At 37.9% G+C, this 22,969-nt stretch overlaps 1 protein-coding gene and 1 pseudogene across 11 annotated transcripts in view; both read left to right on the forward strand.

Annotated features, from left to right (window-relative positions):
• PIAS2 (protein inhibitor of activated STAT 2) overlaps nt 1-22,969 on the forward strand; it is a 139,363-nt gene that overhangs the window by 18,348 nt on the left and 98,046 nt on the right. For 10 of the 11 annotated variants that reach the window (XR_012513109.1, XM_039463628.2, XM_074383513.1 and 7 more), the window contains one exon: nt 9,348-9,822. Coding sequence is in view for 10 of the 11 variants with exons in the window: in XM_039463628.2 (XP_039319562.1) it covers nt 9,348-9,822 (475 nt within the window). In the remaining variant the exon portion in view is untranslated. Of the gene's footprint in view, nt 1-3,233; nt 3,361-9,347; nt 9,823-22,969 lie in introns of all 11 variants that reach the window. The other variant, XM_074383511.1, reaches the window with a different exon arrangement.
• LOC141580785 (rab GDP dissociation inhibitor beta pseudogene) lies at nt 13,506-19,000 on the forward strand (annotated as a pseudogene).

Consider the following 22,969-nt stretch of genomic DNA (forward strand, 5'->3'; position numbering starts at 1 on the left):
TACTTCTTCACTTGCTGTTTCCCTTCCCCATTTGTTTTTGTTCATTTTATTCATCATGAATAAAATGACGTATATTGTATATTTTATTCTTTATTTAGGTTTTGGTCTATTAAGTGCTTCAACTCATTAACCGGTCATTGGAATTTTTTTATATTTATAACTTAGAGTTGGAAAGAATTGATGTCTTTTCAGTATTATTTTTATCTAGTGTAACATGTGTGATACAGTCTCTTTAATTTATTCAAAGCTTCTTTTCTGTAGTTTTTTAATGTACCTCTTGTAAAATTTAAAAATTTATTCTTTTGTATTTTATGTTTTTGTGTTACTTAGGTTTTTTTAATACCTCTTTTTCAGTCATTTGAAAATATATTTGAAATATGGAAAATTAGATGTTTTGTTGCCTTAATATTATTGGGTTAAATTTTTTTATTATTGGGTTAAATATAAATTCTCTTATATTTCTAATACAGAGAGTCTTGTCATTTGTAAATAGTAAATGTTACTTTAAAAAATTTTTATTGCCTTGCCAGGCATGGTGTCTTATGCCTGTAATCCCAGCACTTTGGGAGGCTGAGGTAGTTGGATCACTGGAGGCCAGGAGTTCGAAACCAACATAGCCAACATGGCAAAACCCCATCTCTACTAAAAATACAAAATTTAGCCAGGTATGGTGGTGGGTGCCTGTAATACCAATTATTTGAGAGGCTGAGGCAGGAGAATCTCAGAGGCAGAGGTTGCAGTGAGCCAAGATGGTACCACTGCACTCTGGTCTGGGTGACAGAGTGAGACTCTGTCTCAAAAAAAAAAAAAAAAAAAAAATTATTCCCTTTGTATATGTTGGAAACGGATTTATAATGTTGGGAAAAATCCATACTCAGACAATGGATCACTCAGCAAGGCTAGTTTAACTTTCTGCAGAAAGGGTGCAGCTCGCTGGCAGTCTTGCCAAGAGAGCACACCTGAGCAAGGAGACAGGGACATTTATAACTTGCATAACCTGACGCAGTTATCCTACTGCTGTGTCCAGTTACCATTGGCCATAATGGGACCTCACATTCTGTGCTTGACCTGATTGGCTTAAAAAACTTGAAAATTTCCTGAATAGATAAGGGGAAAGAAGACAGGGAAGAGAAGAAGAGGAAGCTAGTCAAGATGTCAGGAGGGTTTCCAAATGAGGAATGGCACGTACCAGGGTTTAGAGCTCACCCAGTCCTATTTAGACATGCCGGAGCAAGCTATGGTAGCTGATTTAAGACGCAACTGATTTAGAGAATATATATATACATGGGTATATGTTTTTTTTTTCTTTTTGATGGGTATATGTTTATGCTAATAGTGGCTAATGGCCATAGAGCAAGAGATTGTAGCTCCTTATAATGTAGTCTAAGATATAAACTTTGAAGAACTTTCCCATTTCTCACATTTATTGAGAGGCTTCATCAGGAACAATTAGAATTTTCTCAGAAGTGCATATGGCATTTAGCCAGTTAATCATATGGCTTTTCCACTCAAACCAAAAATCTTTTTGTATTGTCTCTCTTTATCAGTTATCAGAATGATGATGAATTCTTCCCTTTAAAGGAGATCAGTGACTTATTTTATTATTTTTTTTTTTTGAGATGGAGTCTCCCTCTGTCACTCAGGCTGGAGTGCAGTGGCTCAATCTTACGTCACTGCAACCTCTGCCTCCTTGGTTCAAGCAGTTCTGCCTTAGCCTTCCAAGTAGCTGGCATTACAGGCTTATGCCATCACGCCCAGCTAATTTTTGTATTTTTAGTACAGACGGAGTGTCACTATATAGGCCAGGCTGGTCTTGAACTCTTGACCTCATGATCCACCTGCCTTGGCCTCCCACAGTACTGGGATTACAGGTGTGAGCCACCATGCAGGGCTGATCAGTGACTTTTCAAGTATTATTATGAAGAAAATGAAACGTTACTGTACTTAATGGGTTTGAATCCATTGCAGTTGTTACTTATTTTGATGCTCAAATTGTCTCATCTTCAGCCACTAGGAGCCCATTTTGGATGTTTTCTTTGTCCTTCAGACAAGGCCTCAGTGGTCTTTGATAAAGTAGTGTTTGATAGCTTCTCTGTTTTCTAATGTGATAAAATGTTCTAGGTTCATCTTGTGCATTTCCTGTCCCAGACCTGCAGTCAGCCATTTCCCTTAGGAATCTGGGTTCCTTTTATGAGAAATAGTATTTATCCTGTAATTGCTTTTTTACTCCATCTTTTTTTTCCCTTTTTTAATTTGAGATGAAGTCTACCTCTGTCACCCATGCTAGAGTGCAGTGGTATGATCTCAGCTCACTGCAACCTCTGCCTCCTGGGTTCAAGCGATTCTTCTGCCTCAGGCTCCTGAATAGCTGGGATTACAGGCACATACCACCATACCCAGCTAATTTTTGTATTTTTAGTAGAGATAGGGGTTTCACCATTTTGGTCAGGCTGGACTCGAACTCCTGACCTCATGATCCGCCTGCCTCAGCCTCCCAAAGTACTGTGATTACAGGTGTGAGCCACCTTGCCCTGCCTACCCCATCTTTAAAAAGACTAACAGTTTTCGTTTAATTCGATCTAGAGTACCTTTAGATTTACAGAAAGCTTGGGAAGAGTAGAGTCCCCACATGCCCTGGCCCCAGTTTCTCCTGTTCAAGCAAACTTTTGAGTTATGGAGACATTCTTAAATTTACAATGATAGAGAATTCTTCATGTCCCAGTACCCAGCTTCAGAAGTTATCAGCTCCAGTCTTTTGTCATATATGTCCCCACCTACTTACCTCAAATAATTTAAAAGGAAGCTCCATATGATTGTTTACTTATACTATAAATCTTCAATCTGTGACTATAAGGATAGAGGATCTTAACCAAGTAATTTACTTAATTTATGTTAAACCATTCTTATTTTGGTAGATTCAACTGTATTGGGCACATTGAGGCTTTTATGTCTACACTCACAGGAAATGTACTAATATTGGTTTATAAATTATGTTACACGAGAACTTCTTATGGTCCATGTTGAGAAGTGAGAAAGAATGGATGGCATACTATGCCCATTGTTTAATAGGCTTTTGCCTAAAAGTTTGGTTGGAGAGGGTAGCCTTCCCTGCTGAAGTTTGGAAACCAATAATTTGCATGTTGTTTGAATTTTGTGTTTTGTGTTCAACATTTTCCTTTATTTGTCTTCTAACATGTATGTATTTAACTCCCTGGCTTTTCTTCTCTTAACAGTTTAAGGTACAGAATTCCATCCTTTCCTTGAAAGCTTGGTAGAATTTATTTATGAAGCTGTCTTGTTTGGGTAGATGTTTTTCTATGTGGAGGGGAGGACAAGACAATATACCTCTTCTTGAATCAGGTAGAGTAATTTATATTTTTCTAGGAGACCACTTTTGTCTCTATTTAAGTTATTAGAGTATATAGTTGCATACACTGTTCTCTTGGTTAAAAGAAATTTGTTTAGTTTTTTTTGGTCTTTTTTTTTTTTTTTTTTTTTCATTTTTAAGACTGTACATTTTTTGACTTTCACTTTTGTGGGTCTGACTTTACAGCTTTTTTTTTTTTTTTTTTTTTTTTTTGAGATGGACTTTTGCTCTTGTTGCCCAGGCTGAAGTGCAATGGCTCGATCTCTGCTCACCCAACCTCCGCTTCCTGGATTGAAGTGATTCTCCTGCCTTAGCCTCCTGAGTAGCTGGGATTCCAAGGATGCGCCACCATGCCCAGCTAATTTTCTATTTTTTTAAATTTTATTTTATTAGAAACGTGGTTTCTCCATGTTGGTCAGTCTGGTCTTGAACTCCTGACCTCAGGTGTGATACGCCCGCCTCGGCCTCCCAAAGTGCTGGGATTACAGGTGTGAGCCACTTCACTCAGCCAACATTTTGCTTTCTAATGAATTTCTTTTTGCTTTTTTGCTTTTACCTTGTAACTCTCCCCAGCCCTTTCGCTTTATTTTGGTGTTACTTTTTTTCTTTCTTGACTACTTTATTTTAAATCCTTATTGTATAATAATAGAAGCATTTAGGGAGATGTTTCACCCTGATTTTGAAATGTAGCATTTTCTTTATTGTTTCTTTTAATAGTTGGTTTTCAATTTGATTTCTTTAGCCTAGGAGTTATTGTGATCATTATGTTGTAAGGATGAAATCCCTTAGTCTCTTTTAGGGATTACATGATTTCACTAGGAATACAGGACCAGGAACTGGGGCCTCCAATGACCTTTGAAAAGAGGAAGTAGGAATTGGAGTATCTTTCTGGCTTGCCACATAGTTCCTCTTAGGTATGGCATTAGCTTGGTCACTCTTTTTTGAGAGATTATATTAATCTGGTGGTTTTTCTTTATTCCTACATATAAATGAAGATGTAAATGATGATGATGATGATTTGAGACTGAATCTCGTCTCTGTGGCCTAGGCTGGAGTGCAGTGGCACTATCTCTGTTAACAGCAACCTCCACCTCCCAGGTTCAAGCAATTCTCCTGCCTCCTCCCTAGTAGCTGGCACTACAGGCCCAGCTAATCTTTGTATTTTTAGTAGAGATGGGGTTTTGTCATGTTGGCCAGGCTGTTCTTGAACTCCTGACCTCAGGTGATCCGCCTGCCTCAGCTCCCCAAAGTACTGGGATTGCAAGCGTGAGCCACCTCGCATGGCCTGATGTGGATTATTTTAATATTGTAGCTGGAATAGGCAATATTAATAATGCAGTTTGCCAGTTGCCCTCAGCAGCTTCTCGTTTTCCTCCTGTATGATATACATTATAGCAGATGGGGACTCTACAGAGTTTGTATTGATCTTTACCATGATTTCTAACCGTATTAGCACTTCCCCAAATTCTAGGCTATTTTTGCAGGTTCTGTCTCATGTTTCAGAATTGAAGAGCCATCTCAGGGAAATATTTTTATTCACTGGTGATTACGTGTTGCTATCATATATGCCTGTTTGATGAAATTTTTTTTTTTTTTCCACCCAAGGTGGAGTTTTGCTATTGTTGCCCAGGCTGGAGGGCAATGGCACAGTCTTGACTCACTGCAACCTCTGCCTCCTAGTTTCAAGTGATTCTCCTGCCTTAGCCTCCTGAGTAGCTGGGATTACAGGTATTCGCCAACACGCCTGGCTAATTTTTTTGTTTTTAGTAGAGACGGGTTTCACCATGTTTGTCAGGCTGGTCTCAAACTCTAGACCTCAAGTGATCCATACCAGCCTCGGCCTCCCGAAGTGCTGGGCTGAGAGTACATGTATGAGCCACTGCTCCCAGCCTAATGAGGTAATTTCTAAATATAGCACCTTCAGCTTGTCTTCATCTTTGTATGTAGTGTTTCAGTTACATAATGTTCCAGCTTTAAAAGTTTTAATACTTTTGTGTTTATTTACGTTTGCTAAAGGAACAAAGTTGATTTAAAACTCTTGTCTTATCTTATGTTAGTTTTTGTTTAGAAATTAGATTATGTAGATCGAGACCATCCTGGTCAACATAGTGAAACCTCGTCTCTACTAAAAATACAAAAAATTAGCTGGGCATGGTGGCACGTGCCTGTAATCCCAGCTACTCAGGAGGCTGAGGCAGGAGAATTGCCTGAACCCAGGAGGCGGAGGTTGTGGTGAGCCGAGACCGCGCCATTGCACTCCAGCCTGGGTAACAAGAGCGAAACTCCGTCTCAAAAAAAAAAAAAAAAAAGAAATTAGATTATGTATCTTTTTACAAAATTAGGCCAACACATTTCTCTGTAGGGAAATTCCTCTGTAGAGCATATAGCAGTTTTAACTGAAGTGGGCAGACTTGGGAGCCTTTGGGAGGCAGCACGGTGGAGTGGAAAAACTGCTTGAAAAGCATTAAAGATACTGATGTCAGAGTTTCGTGGAGAAAAACAACTGAAATCTAGTCTTGGTAGTGTTCATAGCATGCTAACCTTACCCCCGCCATGAGGGTTCTGGTGACCCTCCCTATTCACCACACCCACTCACTGGGGGAAGGACTTGAAACTTGGTGGAAGACTAAGTTAAAAAATAAGGCCAAGCGAGGTGGCTCACGCCTGTAATCCCAGCACTTTGGGAGGCCAAGGTGGGCAGATCACCTGAGGTGATCTTGACCAGCCTGACCAACGTGGAAAAAAACTGGCTCTACTAAAAATACAACATTAGCTGGGCATGATGGCACATGCCTGTAATCCCAGCTACCCGGGAGACTGAGGCAGGAGAATCACTTGAACCTGGGAGGCGGAGGTTGCTGTGAGTCAACTTTGCACCGTTGCATTCCAGCCTGGGCAACAAGAGTGAAACACCCTCTAAAAAAAAAAAAAAAAAAAAAAAAAAAAAAAAAATTAGGTATTACTTTAAGAGGAAGTGGGATCTAGTAAGGTTTGCAAAAAACAACAACAAAAAGTATTCATAGAATTTTACTTAGTAAGCTGCTTTGAGGTTATCAGTAAGTGCTAAATTTTTGGGGGTGTTTGTTATCATTCTAAAATAGAAATTGATGAGCATAGGGATGAAATGACTTTCCCAGGGTCCAATTTTCCCAGGGTCCCAAGTCTTGGTGCTTGGGCTTGAACAACAACTGCTGCTGATTGCTGGCCTGAAGTTTTTCGCTGGGCCCTATTGACTTCGTTATCTTTGGCTGTGTGTCCAGCAGTACTTTATCTTTGTAGCATTTTGTAATGCAAAGACTGTCCCATCTGCTGTTCAGAATTCTGTGATATTCATAATCTAAGCCCTTATCTCTTTCTTTCTTTTTATTTGTCTATTTACAATAGCCAGTTGCTTTAACATCCTTCACCAAATAATGTCACTGGAAATATGAGATAATGAGACCTCTAGAAATTTCTTTGAGAGTCAAGCTTAGGTAGGGTGACTTTGTGCTTTATTTTGTTATTTCTGTAAAACAGGTTTCCTTAGAATGAAGAATATCTGACAATAAGTATAAGGAGTGAAACAAAGTAATGAATTCTGAGTTAGTCTGAAAAAATCATGGTTATGTTATATCGGTGTGATTGCCTTTTTTAGTGTTAGTGTTCTACAGTCAGTTGAAGTGTTTCATAAGATTGAGGACTTCGGGAAAGATGCATCGTTATTTCTTACGTGGGTAAACCTTTCCTAAGAAGCTATTGTCTTCCATTTAATGCATGAGATGTTGAGTAAGCTGTAACTGGTTTGTTGTGAGATAGGCCAAAAATTTTCTTGTTTTCCATCTTTGTCATCTGCACTGTAGAGGTAAGACAGCAAAGATGAATAAAATCTTCATCTTGCATGTGGAGGAAATAAAGCAAGTTGAAATACAGTGACCATGGCATTGTGGTATGTGTGTTATTAATGATTTAGAGCTGCACTGTCCAGTGTGGTAGCTAGTGACCACATGTGGGTCTTAAGCACTTGAAGTGTGGTTAGTCCAAATTGAGATGTATCATAAGTAAAAAATATATAACAGATATTAAAGATGTAATATGAAAAAATACCCCACTGATACTTTAAAAAATCGTTATTTTTAAATTACAAAAATTGAATGTTGAGATGAAATGATACTTTTAATAAATTGAGTTAAATAACTATATTAATTTATTTTTATTATTTTTGAGACAGTCTTGATGTTGCCCAGGCTGGAGTAAGGTGGCATGATCACAGTTCACTGTAGCCTCGAATTCCTGGGCTCAAGTGATCCTTTCGCCTCAGTCTCCTGAGAGGCTGGGACCACATGCACATGCACCACCATGGCTGGCTAATTTTTAAAGTTTTGTAGAGATGGGATCTTACTATGTTGTCTAGTCTGGTTTCAAACCCGGGGGCCCAAGTGATCCTCCTGTGTTGGCCTTCAAAAGCACTGGAATTACAGGTGTGAGCCACCATTCCTGGCCTAAATTAATTCTTTTAATACGACTACTAGAAGGTTTAATGTGTGGCTTCTATTACATTTGTGTTGGACAGCTTTAATATTTTAAAATATCTTTTATTATGTTGTCTGTTCCTTAATGTTTGAGTTGGGGCAAAACATTTATTGCATTTTAGATCACAGTTTTATCTAGATTTTAGAGTATAAAATGGCTTGCCAGGATTACAATTTAATATTCTCTGACTTGTACAATATGAAATACGGAGACATATATAGAACACAAAGTACAGTTATGGTACAGTGTACATGGATTACTTTGGTATATTTAAATCTGTTTGCATTTTTGTAAACTAGCATGTATTTAAAAGCCATACAGGGTCTTAAATAAACAGTTGCTTCTGGGCCATCCCTGAGACTTAAAAGTACAGAGCAATTGCCTCACGTTGCCACTATACTGAAGACAAGAACAGGTTGAAAAGGAATCCCAAGTAACTGTTGAGTGTGTAGCACGGTCTGGGTTAGGGGAGTGATGGGGACAGGATGGGACACCAAGCCATAGGTAGATCTCCTGGGTAGGTTTTTGACAGGGCTTTGCTCAGCTTCAGGTCTTCTTCCTCTTTCTTGCATGTGTGGTATCTGACCCAAGTGTGATTTGCCTCTGAGTTCAGTGACTGGAAATCACTAAGTTGGTGGATTCCTGAGGCTGCAAGTGGTTTAAAATACCAAGTTTTGCTGAAAAAAATAGAAGATGTGATGTGAAGCTGGAACTGCTTATAACCTTTGTTTTACACCTAAGCACAAGTCAGTAGAGTAGTGTGGAGGAAATGTTACCCTTTAAGATTGATGACTGCTTATTTCCTTGCTCTTCAAAGATGTTTTTCCCATTTGTATACCCAGCTGGGAATTTGAGTCATTTTAGAAGTTTGACTGACTGCTAAATCAGATGTATGTGCTTTTTAGCTTTAATATTTTAAAATATCTTTTATTATGTTGTCTGTTCCTTAATGTTTGAGTTGGGGCAAAACAGTTATTGCATTTTAGATCACAGTTCTGTCTAGATTTTTTTATAGACTGACTACTCAGCATCAAAATTTACACATCTAACACTGAAAATCTAATTTGTTTGGTTAACTGGTGATAATTCTGTAACAAACATTAAGTTGTGTATTGGGAGGGGTTGGTTTTGAAAAGGAGTATTTTCATTGGTGATAGATTTTATAGTCATAAAGCAGTCTGTGTGTATTAGAGCATAATCAGATAAGGAAGTGGTTAGTAGAAACCAATAGACTGTAGATTACCAAAATTAAGATCTCATGCAACAAAATATAATTAACAGCATAACTTGAATGTAATTTTTACGAGATTGTCTTACGAATGGTAGTGACTCTAAGTGGTATGTGAAATGCTGTTACTAGAACATGCCAGTTGATAGAATGCTGGAAAAATCACATTTTACAGTATATTTTAGATAGGATTTTTGTATGCTTGAGGGTGACTTGGCTTATGTTTTTTTTCTTTCCTTTTAGAATATGGTTTCTAGTTTTAGGGTTTCTGAACTACAAGTATTACTAGGCTTTGCTGGACGGAATAAAAGTGGACGCAAGCATGACCTCCTGATGAGGGCGTTGCATTTATTGAAGAGCGGCTGCAGCCCTGCGGTTCAGATTAAAATCCGAGAATTGTATAGACGCCGATATCCACGAACTCTTGAAGGACTTTCTGATTTATCCACAATCAAATCATCGGTTTTCAGTTTGGATGGTAGCTCATCACCTGTAGAACCTGAATTGGCCGTGGCTGGAATCCACTCGTTGCCTTCCACTTCAGTTACACCTCACTCACCATCCTCTCCTGTTGGTTCTGTGCTGCTTCAAGATACTAAGCCCACATTTGAGATGCAGCAGCCATCTCCCCCAATTCCTCCTGTCCATCCTGATGTGCAGTTAAAAAATCTGCCCTTTTATGATGTCCTTGATGTTCTCATCAAGCCCACGAGTTTAGGTAAGTGTTAGAGAATTTAGTTTCTTCTGAACAAGAGAGTAAATGAAACAAGAGGCCTTCGACTATTGATATATGATTTGCTGTTAATGTAGTAAAATTGAGGTATCAGTGCTGAATGTTTGAATGTACAGATAAAAATTTGGCAACCATGATTGAAATCTAATAGAACATTTGTTTCGGCCGGGTGTGGTGGCGCACGCCTGTAATTCCAGCACTTTGAGAGGGATCACCTGAGGTTGGGAGTTTGAGACCAGCCTGACCAACATGGAGAAACCCCATCTTTACTAAAAGTAAAAAAAAAAATTAAAAAATTTTTTTTTTTATTTCATATCATTTGAGTGTTCTTTTCGAATTCTTTTATTGTGGTAAAATACATATATAAAATCTATCATCTTGATCATTTTAAGATACACAGTTGAGTGGCATTAAATACATTGGTATTGTTGTTGTGCAGCCATCACTGCCATCCATCTCCAGAACTCTTTTCATCTGAAACTCTTTACCTATAAACAATAGCTTCCCTTTCCTCCCCTCCCCTTAGCCCTGGCAGCCACCATTCTACTTCCATTGTCTATGATTTTAACTATTCCAAGTACCTCATATCATTGGAATCATACAGTATATGTCTTCTTGTGACTGGTTTATTTCACAAAACGTATTGTCATCAAGGTTCTTCCATACTGTAATTGATGTCAGAATTTCCTTTCTTTTTAAGCCTAAATAATACAGTAGTATAAATTTTTAAAGAAAAACAGTAATCTTTTGCTCACTTCACTATCTACCCCTCAATCTCACTGTCAAGAGGCAACAACCTTAGTTATTTTAGCTGTTTCTTCTGATTTTACTCCCATATTTATGTATGTATACTATATTTTGCTTATCCATTGATGGACATTTGGGTTGCTTCCACTTTTTAGCTATTGTGAATAATGCTGTTGTGGTCATGGGTATACAGGTATCTCTTTGAGACCCTGCTTTTCAATTCTTCTGGCTGTGTACTCACAAATGAAATTGCTGGATCACATAGTCATTCTATTTTTAATATTTTGAGGCTTCACTGTACTGTTTTCCATGGCAGCTGTGCCATTTTACATTCCCATTAACAGTGCACAAGGGTTCCAATTTCTCCACATCCTTATCAACACTTTTATTTTCCTTTTTTTTTTTTTATTTTCCTAATAGTGGCCATTCTACTAGGTGTCAGGTGGTATCTTATTGTAGCTTTGATTTGCATTTCTGTAGCGATGGTGATGTACATTTTCATATGCTTTTTGGCCATTTGTGTATCTTTCAAGAAATATATAGCCAAGTCTCTTGCCTACTTTTGAATAGGCTTGTATTATTGTTGTTGAGTTTTAGGAATTCTCTGTATATTCTGGATATAATCTCTTATTAGATACATGATTTTGCAAATAGTTTCTCCCATTCTGTGGATTGGCCTTTTTACTCTTGATTGTGTCTTTTGATGTACAACTTAAAAATTTTTCATGAAAGTCCAATTTGTCTATTTTTTGTTATTGTTGCCTATGCCTTTGGTGTAATGTCAAAGAAATCATTGCTAAAATTCATGCTGTGAAGGTTTTGCCCTTTGTTTTTTTTGAAGAGTTTTATAGTTTTAGGTCTTACATTTAAGCCTGATCAATTTTGAGTTAATTTTTATGTATGGTATTAGGTGAGTGTCCAACTTTGTTTTGTTTGTGGATATCTGTTTTTTCCCCACCATTTGTTGAAGACTGTCCTTTCACTCATTGAAGGATCTTAGCACCATTGTCAAAAATCATTTGACCATGTATGTGAGGTTTTATTTTCAGGTTCTCTGTTCCAAGGTCCCCAACCCTTGGGCCATGGACTGGCACCCATCCACAGCCTGTTAGAAACCGGGCTACACGGCAGGAGGTGAGCAGCTGGCAAGCAAGCATTACAGCCTGAGCTCCACCTTCTCTCAGATCAGCAGTAGCATTAGATTCTAATAGGAGCAGGAACTGTGTTGTGAACTGTGCATGTAAGGGATCTAGGTTGCACGATCTTTATGAGAATCTAATGGGTGATCTGAGGTGGAGCAGTTTCATCTGTAAACCATTCCCCGGGACTATGGAGAAATTGTCTTCCATGAAAGTGGTCCTGGTGCCAAAATGGTTGTGGACCGTTGATTTATTCTATTGGTCTGGATGTCTGTCTCTATGCCAGTCCGACAGTTTTGATTACTGTAGCTATGTAATATGTCTTGTAATCAAAAACAGTGAATTCTCTAGCTCTTAACTATTTTGCAGGATTGTTTTGATTCTTCAATCTTGAGATTCCATGTGAATTTTAGAATGAATTTTTCTATTTCTGGAAAACAAATTGGGATTTTGAGAGGAATTGCAATGAATCTGTAAATTGCTTTGGGTGGTACTGATATCTTAGCAATATTAAGTCTTCCTTTTCCCACATAGGCTCATGGAGAAAAAAATTTAGGTCTTCCAGTGCATGAATGTGAGCTATGTTTCTGTTTATTTATATGTTCTTTAATACCTTGAGTAAGATTTTATTTATGTGTTCTTTAATGTCTTTCAGCAATGTTTTGTAGTTTTTTATTGTACAGGTCTTTCACTTTCTTGGTTAATTTGGAAATATTTTTTCTTTTTGATGCTATTATAAATGGAACTGTTTGCATAATTTCCTTTTCATCTTCTTATTAGTTTTTAAAAATGCAATTGATTTTTATATGTTGATTTTGTATTCTGGTACTTTACTGAATTGAATTGTTCTAACAGTTTTTTGTGTGTGGAATCTTTAAGGTTTACTATATATAAGAGCCTACCATCTGTGAGCAGAGATCATTTTATTTGTTTCTTTTCTATTTGCATGCCTTTTATTTCTTTTTTTGTATTTAGTTGCTCTGGCTGGAACTTAAGCGTTCTTATGATGTAAAAACTCAGATTGCTTCTCTGTGAATGGGAGCAGACACAAATCTTATTTATTGATCCTGATTTTGTGTTTTGATACTTTTCATACTTTTACAAAGGGACTTATTTTCTATTTAATGTAGCTTTTAAACTGCTTTTCTAAGAAATAAACCTTTTATGTTTATTTTATTTCTAAAGTGGCACAGGGAGTTTGATACACGTTTTTTAAGCTTTTTATTTAATGCCCATCAATTGCTTACAAAATTTGGGAAATTTTATGGTATTAAAAATTGATACATGTGACTAACAAATTTTTGCTAACTTTGTTGTGTTACTATAATTCTTACTGCCTAATGAAGTTATTTACTGAGATATTTGAATTTCTTTATAAAACAGATTGGGAACTAGCATTTCATAGTTAATCTGTAAGATTGCTTTTCTTTCTGTCTTGGGAAACTCCTCTTTATTTGCAGTCATGTGAAAACTTAAACATATCTGTGTTTTTTTTCTGTCTTGAGGGATTATAATGCAGTCTTTCTTGGTTAAGTCAGAAGCTTGTGAGGGATAGAGCTAGTTAATGGGGCTTTATTATTTTTTATTATTTTTTATTTTTTATTTTTTTTTGAGGCGGAGTTTCACTCTGGTTACCCAGGCTGGAGTGCAATGGCGCAATCTTGGCTCACCGCAACCTCCGCCTCCCGGGTTCAGGCAATTCTCCTGCCTCAGCCTCCTGAGTAGCTGGGATTACAGGCACGTGCCACCATGCCCAGCTAATTTTTTTGTATTTTTAGTAGAGACGGGGTTTCACCATGTTGACCAGGATGGTCTCGATCTCTTGACCTCATGATCCACCCGCCTCGGCCTCCCAAAGTGCTGGGATTACAGGCTTGAGCCACCACGCCTGGCCTAATGGGGCTTTAGTATGGCCTGACTAGTGGCAGGCAAGGTGGCTATTTTTTTTCTTCAATTTTTTGCTTTATTTATGTTTTAGCAAAACCAGTCAACCAAGCAAGTGGAGTTATTGCATTCTGTCTCTTTATTATGTTCACTTTGAAATAAGGATTCAGTGTTTGTTCATGTTTTATTTTATTTTTTCCAAAGTCATATGAGTAGAATTATTGAATCAAGTAGTAAGAACATTTTAGACTCTTGATAACATATTGCCCAATTATTTTAGTGCCAGTTTAAATTTCACGAGCAAAATGAGAGAATGCCTGTCATATCTCATTACTTTTTGCCTTTATTTGGTGCTATTAAAAACAAATTTTGGGGAATTTTGGAAGAAAACTTGTATCTTGCTTAAATTTTTATTTTTAAAATTAGTAACAGGACCAAATATTTTAAATGCTTATTACGCGGTTGTCTTTTATGATTTTACTTTGATCTTTAGACTTTCTTTTAAACAGTTGATTTATCTAGTTAAAATATTTCCCTAATTTTAACTTCTCCTTTGTCACAGTATTTGGACAGCATCACGCACAGTGTCATGGCTCATTTATATGTTTCTGTCTCAGTGTTTTTTTTTCCTTATTTATGTTGAAAGACTAGCAAATTTATTGCTTTCTATAGCTTCTGGGAAAGATTCAGACTAGTGATATGCTTAGGTAGCCCTGCTTCATGAGACTCCTCAGTAATATGGCTAAGTACAGGACAGAGAGGATAAGAAGGTCTGTAGGGTAGTGGAAGGTCTGTAGCTATAGCGGAATGTGTTTTAGAGACATGGACAGAAGACTGGGGACTAACTGAAGATGTTGCAGTAGGCCTTTGCTCAGTGGCACTCCAAGAAGGAGACGTGGGAGAGGCCTTGTCCTTTTCTCTTTCCTTACTTTCCTTCTTTGTTCACAAATAGAAATTTTCTTACTTTGCTATATTTACCATAGGGTTTCTCTTTCGTTAACCTCACTAAAGTTAAATAGTATGCTCTTTATAATATTTACTAAAATAAAATATTTCATATTTGGTGTTCACAACTATCTCATTTGGCTTAGATAAAATAATGACAGAGATATTTTGTGTTGAAGAGTAACTAAACTCCCTTCATTTTGCTCATAGCTTAAATTAGAATGCTTCATAGCTTAAATACACATAGCCTCATGGCTTACACACTTTTTACCCTTGAACTAAAAACTGTTAATGTTTTTCAGGAATCCTGCCTGTCACTGTTTTTATAAACATTTTCTTATCTTGTCTTCCCTGAAGAGAAAAAAAGGGCCAGGCACGGTGATTCATGCCTATTAATTCCAGCACTTTGGGAAGCTGAGGCAGGTGGATTACCTGAGGTCGGGAGTTCAAGACCAGCCTGACCAACATGGAGAAACCCTGTCTCTACTAAAACTACAAAATTAGCCGGGTGTGGTGGCTCATGCCTGTAATCCCAGCTACTCTGGAGGCTGAGGCAGGAGAATTGCTTGAACCTGGGAGGCGGAGGTTGCAGTGAGCTGAGATCATGCCATTGTACTCCAGCCTGGGCAACAAGAATGAATCTATGTCTCAAAAAAAAAAAAAAAAAAAAAAAGGATTTTTCTTAAGGTGTAATCTTTCGATGTCAGATTGATAAAACAATTGGATATAAGAAATTGTAGAATTTAGGTAGAAAGTTAAAATGTCAGCAAGATACCACATAGTTTGCCAAGTAAAAGTGGAAAAAATTTAATCATGCTAGTGATGACCTTTAATTGAATATTTTTAGAGCCACAGCATCTAGGGCAATGTAGTTACATTCAGAAGTTGCCTTCATTTTTAAATGATTGGGTTTTATGTTGAAACTACTTAGAAGTTCAATGAAAATCACATATTTAGAATACTGCTTTGGACAAACTTTTCTCACATTTGGGAACTGAGAATTAAAAATAGTCTAAAGTCAAAAGAGATGGGATCAAATCTATGTTACAGTGCACATATTCCTGACATTCTAAGGCTAGGCTGTATATTGTGATTGATACACAGTTAGTTAAATGACTTCTAAGCCATCAGTGTATTGTTGAGTAGGAATTAGTTAACAACAAAGGAGAGACTAGAAGAGCCATGGTAGGAAAAACAGACACAAGGTCAAAAATGTCATTCTGGAACCTCTTGGGATTTTGAAACCAATAGCTGTATGTATTTCTTTATTGTTGAGGGAATTGTTGTTACAGCATAGCACATTTATTTACATCTAAACAAAGCCAAAAAACCGGAATGACTATATTCTGTTTAAGAAGATGCATTATTAGTGCTTCTCTTCTTTTCTGAGGTGGTGGTTGGTTTCGCCTCATCACCAGCTCCATTTTCCCCTCCTCTCTCTTCCCCTTTCCCTCGAGCCTGAGAGTGCCTCCCAGCCTCATAGCGTGGTCATGGAGCCCCTGCGCTTTCTCCTTTCTCGGGTCCTGTGTCCATGCCTGCCCTGCCATGAATGAGGAATACTATGTGATCGTGCTGGACATCAGTCTGATGGAATGTATCTTATCAGGTATAATGTCAGTGAATAGCAAGAAAGTTCTTTATATGGGTTGAAACCCTTACTGTGGAGGAGAGAATGCATCTTTAACACCACTAGAAGATTTATACAAAAGATTTAAAATACCAGGATCACCACCAGAGTCAATGGGGAGAGGAAGAGACTGTAGTGTTGACCTGATTCCCAAATTCCTTATGGCAAATGGTCAGCTGGTTAGGATGCTGCTTTATGCAGAGGTAACTCACTATTTGGATTTTAAAGTGACTGAAGGGAGCTTTGTTTATGAGGGTGGGAAAATGTACAAGGTTCCTTCCACTAAAGCAGAAGCTCTGGTGTCTAGCTTAGTGGGACTGTTTGAAAAATGTGACTTCAGGAAATTCCTAGTTTATGCTGCCGACTTCGATGAAAAAGATCTGAGAACTTTTGAAGGCATTGATCCTAAGAATACCACAATGTGAGAGGTGTATAAGAAATTTGATTTAGGTGAAAATGTTATAGATCTTTCTGGTTATGCTCTTGTACTCTACGGAACTGATGATTACTTAGACCAACCATGTTGTGAAACCATTAATAGAGTCTTTGCCAAGATATGGCAAAAGCCCATACCTTTATCCACTCTATGGCCTTGGAGAACTGCCCCAAGGATTTGCAAGGGCTAAGTGCTATTTATGGAGGTACCTATATGCTGACTAAACCCATTGGAGAAATCATTGTGCAGAATGGAAAAGTAATTGGTGTAACCTCTGAAGGAGAAATTACTTGCTGTAGGCAGTTCATCTGTAACCCCAGCTGTGTAAAAGATCAGGTAGAAAGGTGAGCCAGGTGATCAGAGTTATTTTCATCCTCAGCCACCCCATCAAGAACACCAATGATGCCAATTCCTGCCAGATCATTATTCTACAGAACCAAGTCAGTTGAAAATCAGATATCTAAGTCTGCATGGTCTCTGCTGCACACAATCTAGCCGCACAAGGGAAGTACATTGCCGTAGTTAATACAACTGTGGAAACCAAGGAGCCAGAGGAGGAAATCAGACCAGCTTTGGCGTTCTTAGAACCAGTTGAACAGAAATTTGTTAGCGTCAGTGACCTCCTGGTACCGAAAGACTTGCGAACAGAAAGCCAGATCTTTATTTCCCACACATATGATGCTACCACTCATTTTGAGACAATGTGTGATGACATTAAAAACATCTATAAGAGAATGACAGGATCAGAGTTTGACTTTGAGGAAATAAGCACAAGAACAATGACATCTGTAGGGAGGATTAACAACAGTACATGTTATTATCTAATTAGGACAAATTTGAAATTTGGCAAATAACGCGTATGATATGAAATCAATATTGTAAGGCCTGCTTTTGTAATCAAAATGGAGAGAATAAAGAGCACTGTGCCAGTTAATACTCCTCCCCTTCATCTGTCTAATATTATGTATTGTTTTCATGAAGTGGCTATTCAGAATTGGCAGTTACCACATTCTATTCAATTTAACCAAACTTTTTTTTTCTAGTGAAGGATCAGTTGTAAACAAACATTGGGATACTGATACAGATAACAGTTTTAAATAAACATTGGGGGATACTCATACTTGAGACAGTATTTCTGTCTTTTAATCAGGGTAGGCTTTACAGTTGTGTGCTTCTGTTGCCCAAGAGCAGGATCCATACAGGTTGTGTGCCATCTGTCATCTTGACATTCAGGAGATTCTAAATTGAATATTCCGTGGTTTGGGATGGCATCCAAAAGTTTTCCCTGTGACTTTATATTTTGTGTTATCTCAAGTATTATATATAGCAAGGGCCCAAATAGCCATATGCAGAAAACCGAAATTGGACCCCTTCCTTACACCCCATACAAGAATTAACTCAAGATTTATTAAAGACTTAAACGTAAGACTTAACCCCATAAAAACCCTAGAGGAAAACCTAGGCAATGTCTTTCAGGACATAGGCATGGGGAAAGACTTCCTGACTAAAACAGCGAAAGCAATGGCAACAAAAGCCAGAATTGACAAATGGGATGTAATTAAAGAGCTTCTGCACAGCAAAAGCAATTATCGTCAGAGTGAACGGGCAACCTACAGAGATGGAGAAAATTTTTGCAATCCATCTGACAAAAGATTAATATCCAGAATCTATGAAGAACTTAAATTTACAAGAAAAAACAACCCCATCAAAAAGTGGTCAAAGGATATGAACAGACACTTCTCAAAAGAAGACATTTGTGCAGCCGACAAATGTGAAAAAATGCTCATCACTGGTCATTGGAGAAATGCAAATCAAAACCACAACAAGATACCATCTGCTGCCAGTTAGAATGGTGATCCCTAAAAAGTCAGGAAACAACAGATGCTGGAGAGGATGTGGAGAAGTAGGAATGCTTTTACACTGTTGTCGAGAGTGTAAATTAGGTCAACCATTGTGGAAGACAGCATGGTGATTCCTCAGGGATCTAGAACCAGAAATACCATTTGACCCAGCAATCCCATTACTGGGAATATATCCAAAGGATTAAAAATCATTCTACTATAAAGACACATGCACACGTATGTTTGTTGCAGCACTGTTCACAATAGCAAAGACTTCGAACCAGCCCAAGTACCCATCAGTGATAGACTGGATAAAGAAAATGTGGCACATATATACCATGGAATACTATGCAGCCATAAAAAGGATGAGTTAATATCCTTTGCGGGGACATGGATGGAGCTGGAAACCACCATTCTCAGCAAACTAACACAAGAACAGAAAACCAAACACTGCATGTTCTCACTCATAAGTGGGAGCTGAACAATGAGAACACAGGAAGAGGAACATCATGCACTGAGGCCTGTCGGGGGCAGGGGATGGGGAGCTAGGGGGAGGGAACGCATTAGGAGAAATACCTAATGCGGATGATCGGTTGATAGGTACAACAAACCACCATGGCACCTGTATACCTATGTAACAGACTTGCATGTTCTGCACATGTATCTCAGAACTTGAAGTATAATAATAAGATACATTAGTATATAGTTTTGTAGCTTGGGATTATTTCTATTCAAAAGGGTTGATACAACATTTTTTTTAAATCACTTGAAGACAAAATTGTGGTATCTTGAAAACAGGTGTATACAATAATACTAAAGTACTCTGTAGCTAAGGTTCTACTGTTAACAAAATGGATAATTCTCTAATCCAAAAACAAACTAGCAAAAATCTCCATTTTCTTTCCTTAAATAACTATCCTGATGTGCTCTCACAGGCAGTCTTGTTTTCCTCTTCATTTTTTAAAGATAATTTTTAAAAAACATGAGATCCTTTGGGAATCATCTAATTTGAACATTTGTATTCTGTCTGTACGAAGGAAATGTATATAAAACATGTTACATTATAAAGAATTTCAAGGCAATGAGCACCTGTGAAGCTGCTACTTTCTGAAAAAGGAACATTACCATATCGTTAAAGTCCTCTCCTTTCTGAGTTAAGTTACTGTTTTGGATTTTGTGTTTCTCTCCTTTGCTTATTTCATCATATATGTGTATGTGTAAAAACAGTTTAGTTAGCTTGCTTCTGAAATTTATATAAGGTATTCCTTTTGTTTTTATTCTTTTTACAAGGTCTTGCTCTGTTGCTGAGGCTGGAGTGCAGTGACATCACTGCAACTTCTACCTCTCAGGTTCAAGCCATCCTCCCACCTCAGCCTCCTGTGTTTCTGGGACCCACAGGTGTATACCACCATACCTGACTGATTTGATTTGATTTAATTAATTTATTTATTGAAACAGGGTTGCTCAGTTGCCCAGGTTAGAGTGCAGTGGCACAGTCTTGGCTCATTTCAGCCTCAGCCTCCGGGGCTGAAGCAGTCCTCCTACCTAGGCTTCCTGGGTAGTAGGGACTACAGGCATACACCATTATGCTTGGCTAATTTTTTTGTATTTTCTGTAGATACAAGATTTTGCTACGTTGCCCAAGCTAGTCTCTAACTTCTGGGATCAAGAGATCTGCCTGTCTTAGCCTCCCAAAGTGCTGAGGTTAAAAGGCATGATCTACTCTGATAGGCCTTGATTTTTTTATTTATCGGGAGGAGGTCTCTCTGTGTTGTCCAGGTTGGTCTTGAACTCCTGAGCTCAGGCTATCCTTCTACCCCAGCCTCCCAAAAGTGCTGAGATTACGGGCATGAGCCACTGCATTTGGCCCCATATAATAATAATCTTGATTCTTCTTTAACTCTTTGTTCACTGTTTATATGCATCCTAAATGTTGATCTGTCTAGCTATTTGGTGTTATGTGAAATACCTTCAAAGTTTTATGAACCTTTGATTCCTTAATTTCTATATTGTTCTTTTCAGATTACAAAAGTTGTTAATATTTGGAAGAAAAAATTGTAAGAAAGGCACAGTCCCTTATTTCATTCATTACTCAGCTAGAGTCATATCGTTTGTTTCTCTGCATATATTATGTTAATACTGTTTCTTTCTCTCTCTCTCTCTCTCAATCTCTCTCTCTCTCTCTCTCTTTTTTTTTTTTTTGAGATGGAGTCTCCCTCTGTTGCCTAGGCTGGAGTGCAGTGGCATGATCTTGCCTCACCGCAACCTCTGCCTCCCTTGTTCAAGCAATTTTTCCTGCCTCAGCCTCCCCAGTAGCTGGGATTCTAGGCACCTCCTACTACCCCTGGCTAATTTTTGTATTTTTAGTAGAGGCAGGGTTTTGCCATGTTAGCCAGGCTGGGCCCTTCTCTTTCATTTTAAAAATCTTTTCCAACTGCAGAGCATCTGGTGGAGGGAGTGGGGGCACGGTTCTGTTTGTAATATCTGTGAATAGTGTTCCCTAGAGTTTTACACCATGACAATCTTTCTTACTAGTATTTCCTGTAAATTTATTACAGTAGATTTATTGTAGTTCTGTTATCTTGTAGATGTACCATAATTTATCTAGTATTTTTTTTTTGATGTACATCTTCAGTGGCTTTCACATTTTAAATTATTAATTCAGAAGTATTTCTGTGTATACCATGTATCAGGCACTGTTCTTGCAGTTTTACAGACATTGCAGCTATGAACAACTTTTGCATATATTTCTGAATACTTTCACATATACATATGAAGGATAAATGCCTGGAAGTGAAGTTATTGAATATTTAGTATTTCGATAATCACCTTTAGAGGGAGATTTGACAGTAGCTTCAACAGCATTGTACCAATTTTTACTCCATTTGTGTGTGGAGATTTTTTTTTCTCTATCCTCATCAGCATTGTATTTTTGGTCTTTTAATTTTTGCTAATCCGAAAGGTAAAAAATTAATGAGGATCAACCTCTCTTTTTATCCTTGAATTCCTGAACATTGGGACACACACATTAAGTTTCTGGATACAATTAAAAAGGATTCAAATAATATGCACATGAATGTTAAAGCCATCTAAATGGAATATTCTAATTTAGACACTTTATTATTTTCATTAACTCGGTTAACAAGTATACAATAAGGACTTTATTTGGTTGTGGCTATGTAGTCTTAGTTGTGGAGAAGCCCGAAGTATGAGATGTGCTTTAAGGAGTTTGTTACCTAGTTAGGGAGGTAATGTTCACATTAGAAATAAGTAGCAAGCAGATATGTGTTTGTATGATGAAGTGCTATCAATTGTACATCTAAAGCTCAGTTACTGCATTGGCCTAACGAATGGAGAATTCAGTCAGGGCTTCTTGTAGTGAGACTTGAGGGAGCTTTGAAAGATGAATGTTCCTACTTTGGATTGGCAGAATTTATAAGAGAAGAAATGCCAAGAAAGTGGAGAGCTGTGAGTGATCACAGAAATAGAAAAAAAAATATGATTTATTTGTGAGATTTGACAGTGAAGAAACTGCTTCTAACAGAGTAAGCCCTGGAGGGGGCTTGAGGAAATGTAGGTTTGCTAGGAAACAGCCTGGGCTTGCTCAGAGATAGGATGCTGGCGAGCATTTTTGAGCAGAGGAAGGGGATTGAAAGTGATAAGGTTGACTAACTCCATACTGGTGGGAGACTGGCAGGAGATGGGGCTGCTGTTTCATTTGTAGAAAGTTATATAATAGGCTTTGAGTAGGGTGGTGGTAGTGAAAATGAAGAGGAATCATCACTGGCGATTATTAATAAAATGATGACTTCTGTATGGATAAAACACCTACAGATAACTCAAGTTTGCTATGTTCTATTTAAATCTCATTAAATTAGAAAAACTTTGGTGTGTGTATAATAGAATTATAATTTAAAGCAGTGTTTAGTGAAAACTTTATTTGTGAACGATTGAATATTGCTATATAGATGCAATTGTCAAGTGTTTCTTGAAAGCATTGTGTGTGCCTGTTAGTTCCAACAGTTAAGAAACAGGTTATCAAAAATGAACTCGTTTGCTAATATGGAAGAGAGCCTGTATTGATTGTATTTATTTCTTCTGTTGTAATTGTATGAGAATGTTCTTTTTTTGTGTGTATCTTTATTTCTACAAGTTTGAGGTCAGGCCCTCATTTATTTTTGAAGAAATTTAAATTTTTTGTCCCAATTTTTAAAATTTTTTATTTTTTAAAAAGATGGGGGGGTCTCACCATCTTGCTCAGGCTGGAGTGCAGTGGTTGTTCACAGGCATGATCATTGTGCACTGAATCCTTGAACTCTTGGCCTCAAGTGAACCTCCTGCCTCCGCCTCCTGAGTAGCTGGGAGCATAGTTCTGTGTCACTGTGCCCTGCCCTGCCAGTTTTTTAGACAGGGTTTCTCTTTCTCACACACCCAGACGAGGTGCAGGTGCCGGTGCCAGTGCCGGTGCCGGTGCGAGATCACAGCTTGCTGCAGCCTAACCTCCTGTGCTCAG

Source organism: Saimiri boliviensis, chromosome 13 (genome assembly GCF_048565385.1).
Source record: "Saimiri boliviensis isolate mSaiBol1 chromosome 13, mSaiBol1.pri, whole genome shotgun sequence".
In the NCBI taxonomy this organism is placed as follows: domain Eukaryota; kingdom Metazoa; phylum Chordata; class Mammalia; order Primates; family Cebidae; genus Saimiri; species Saimiri boliviensis.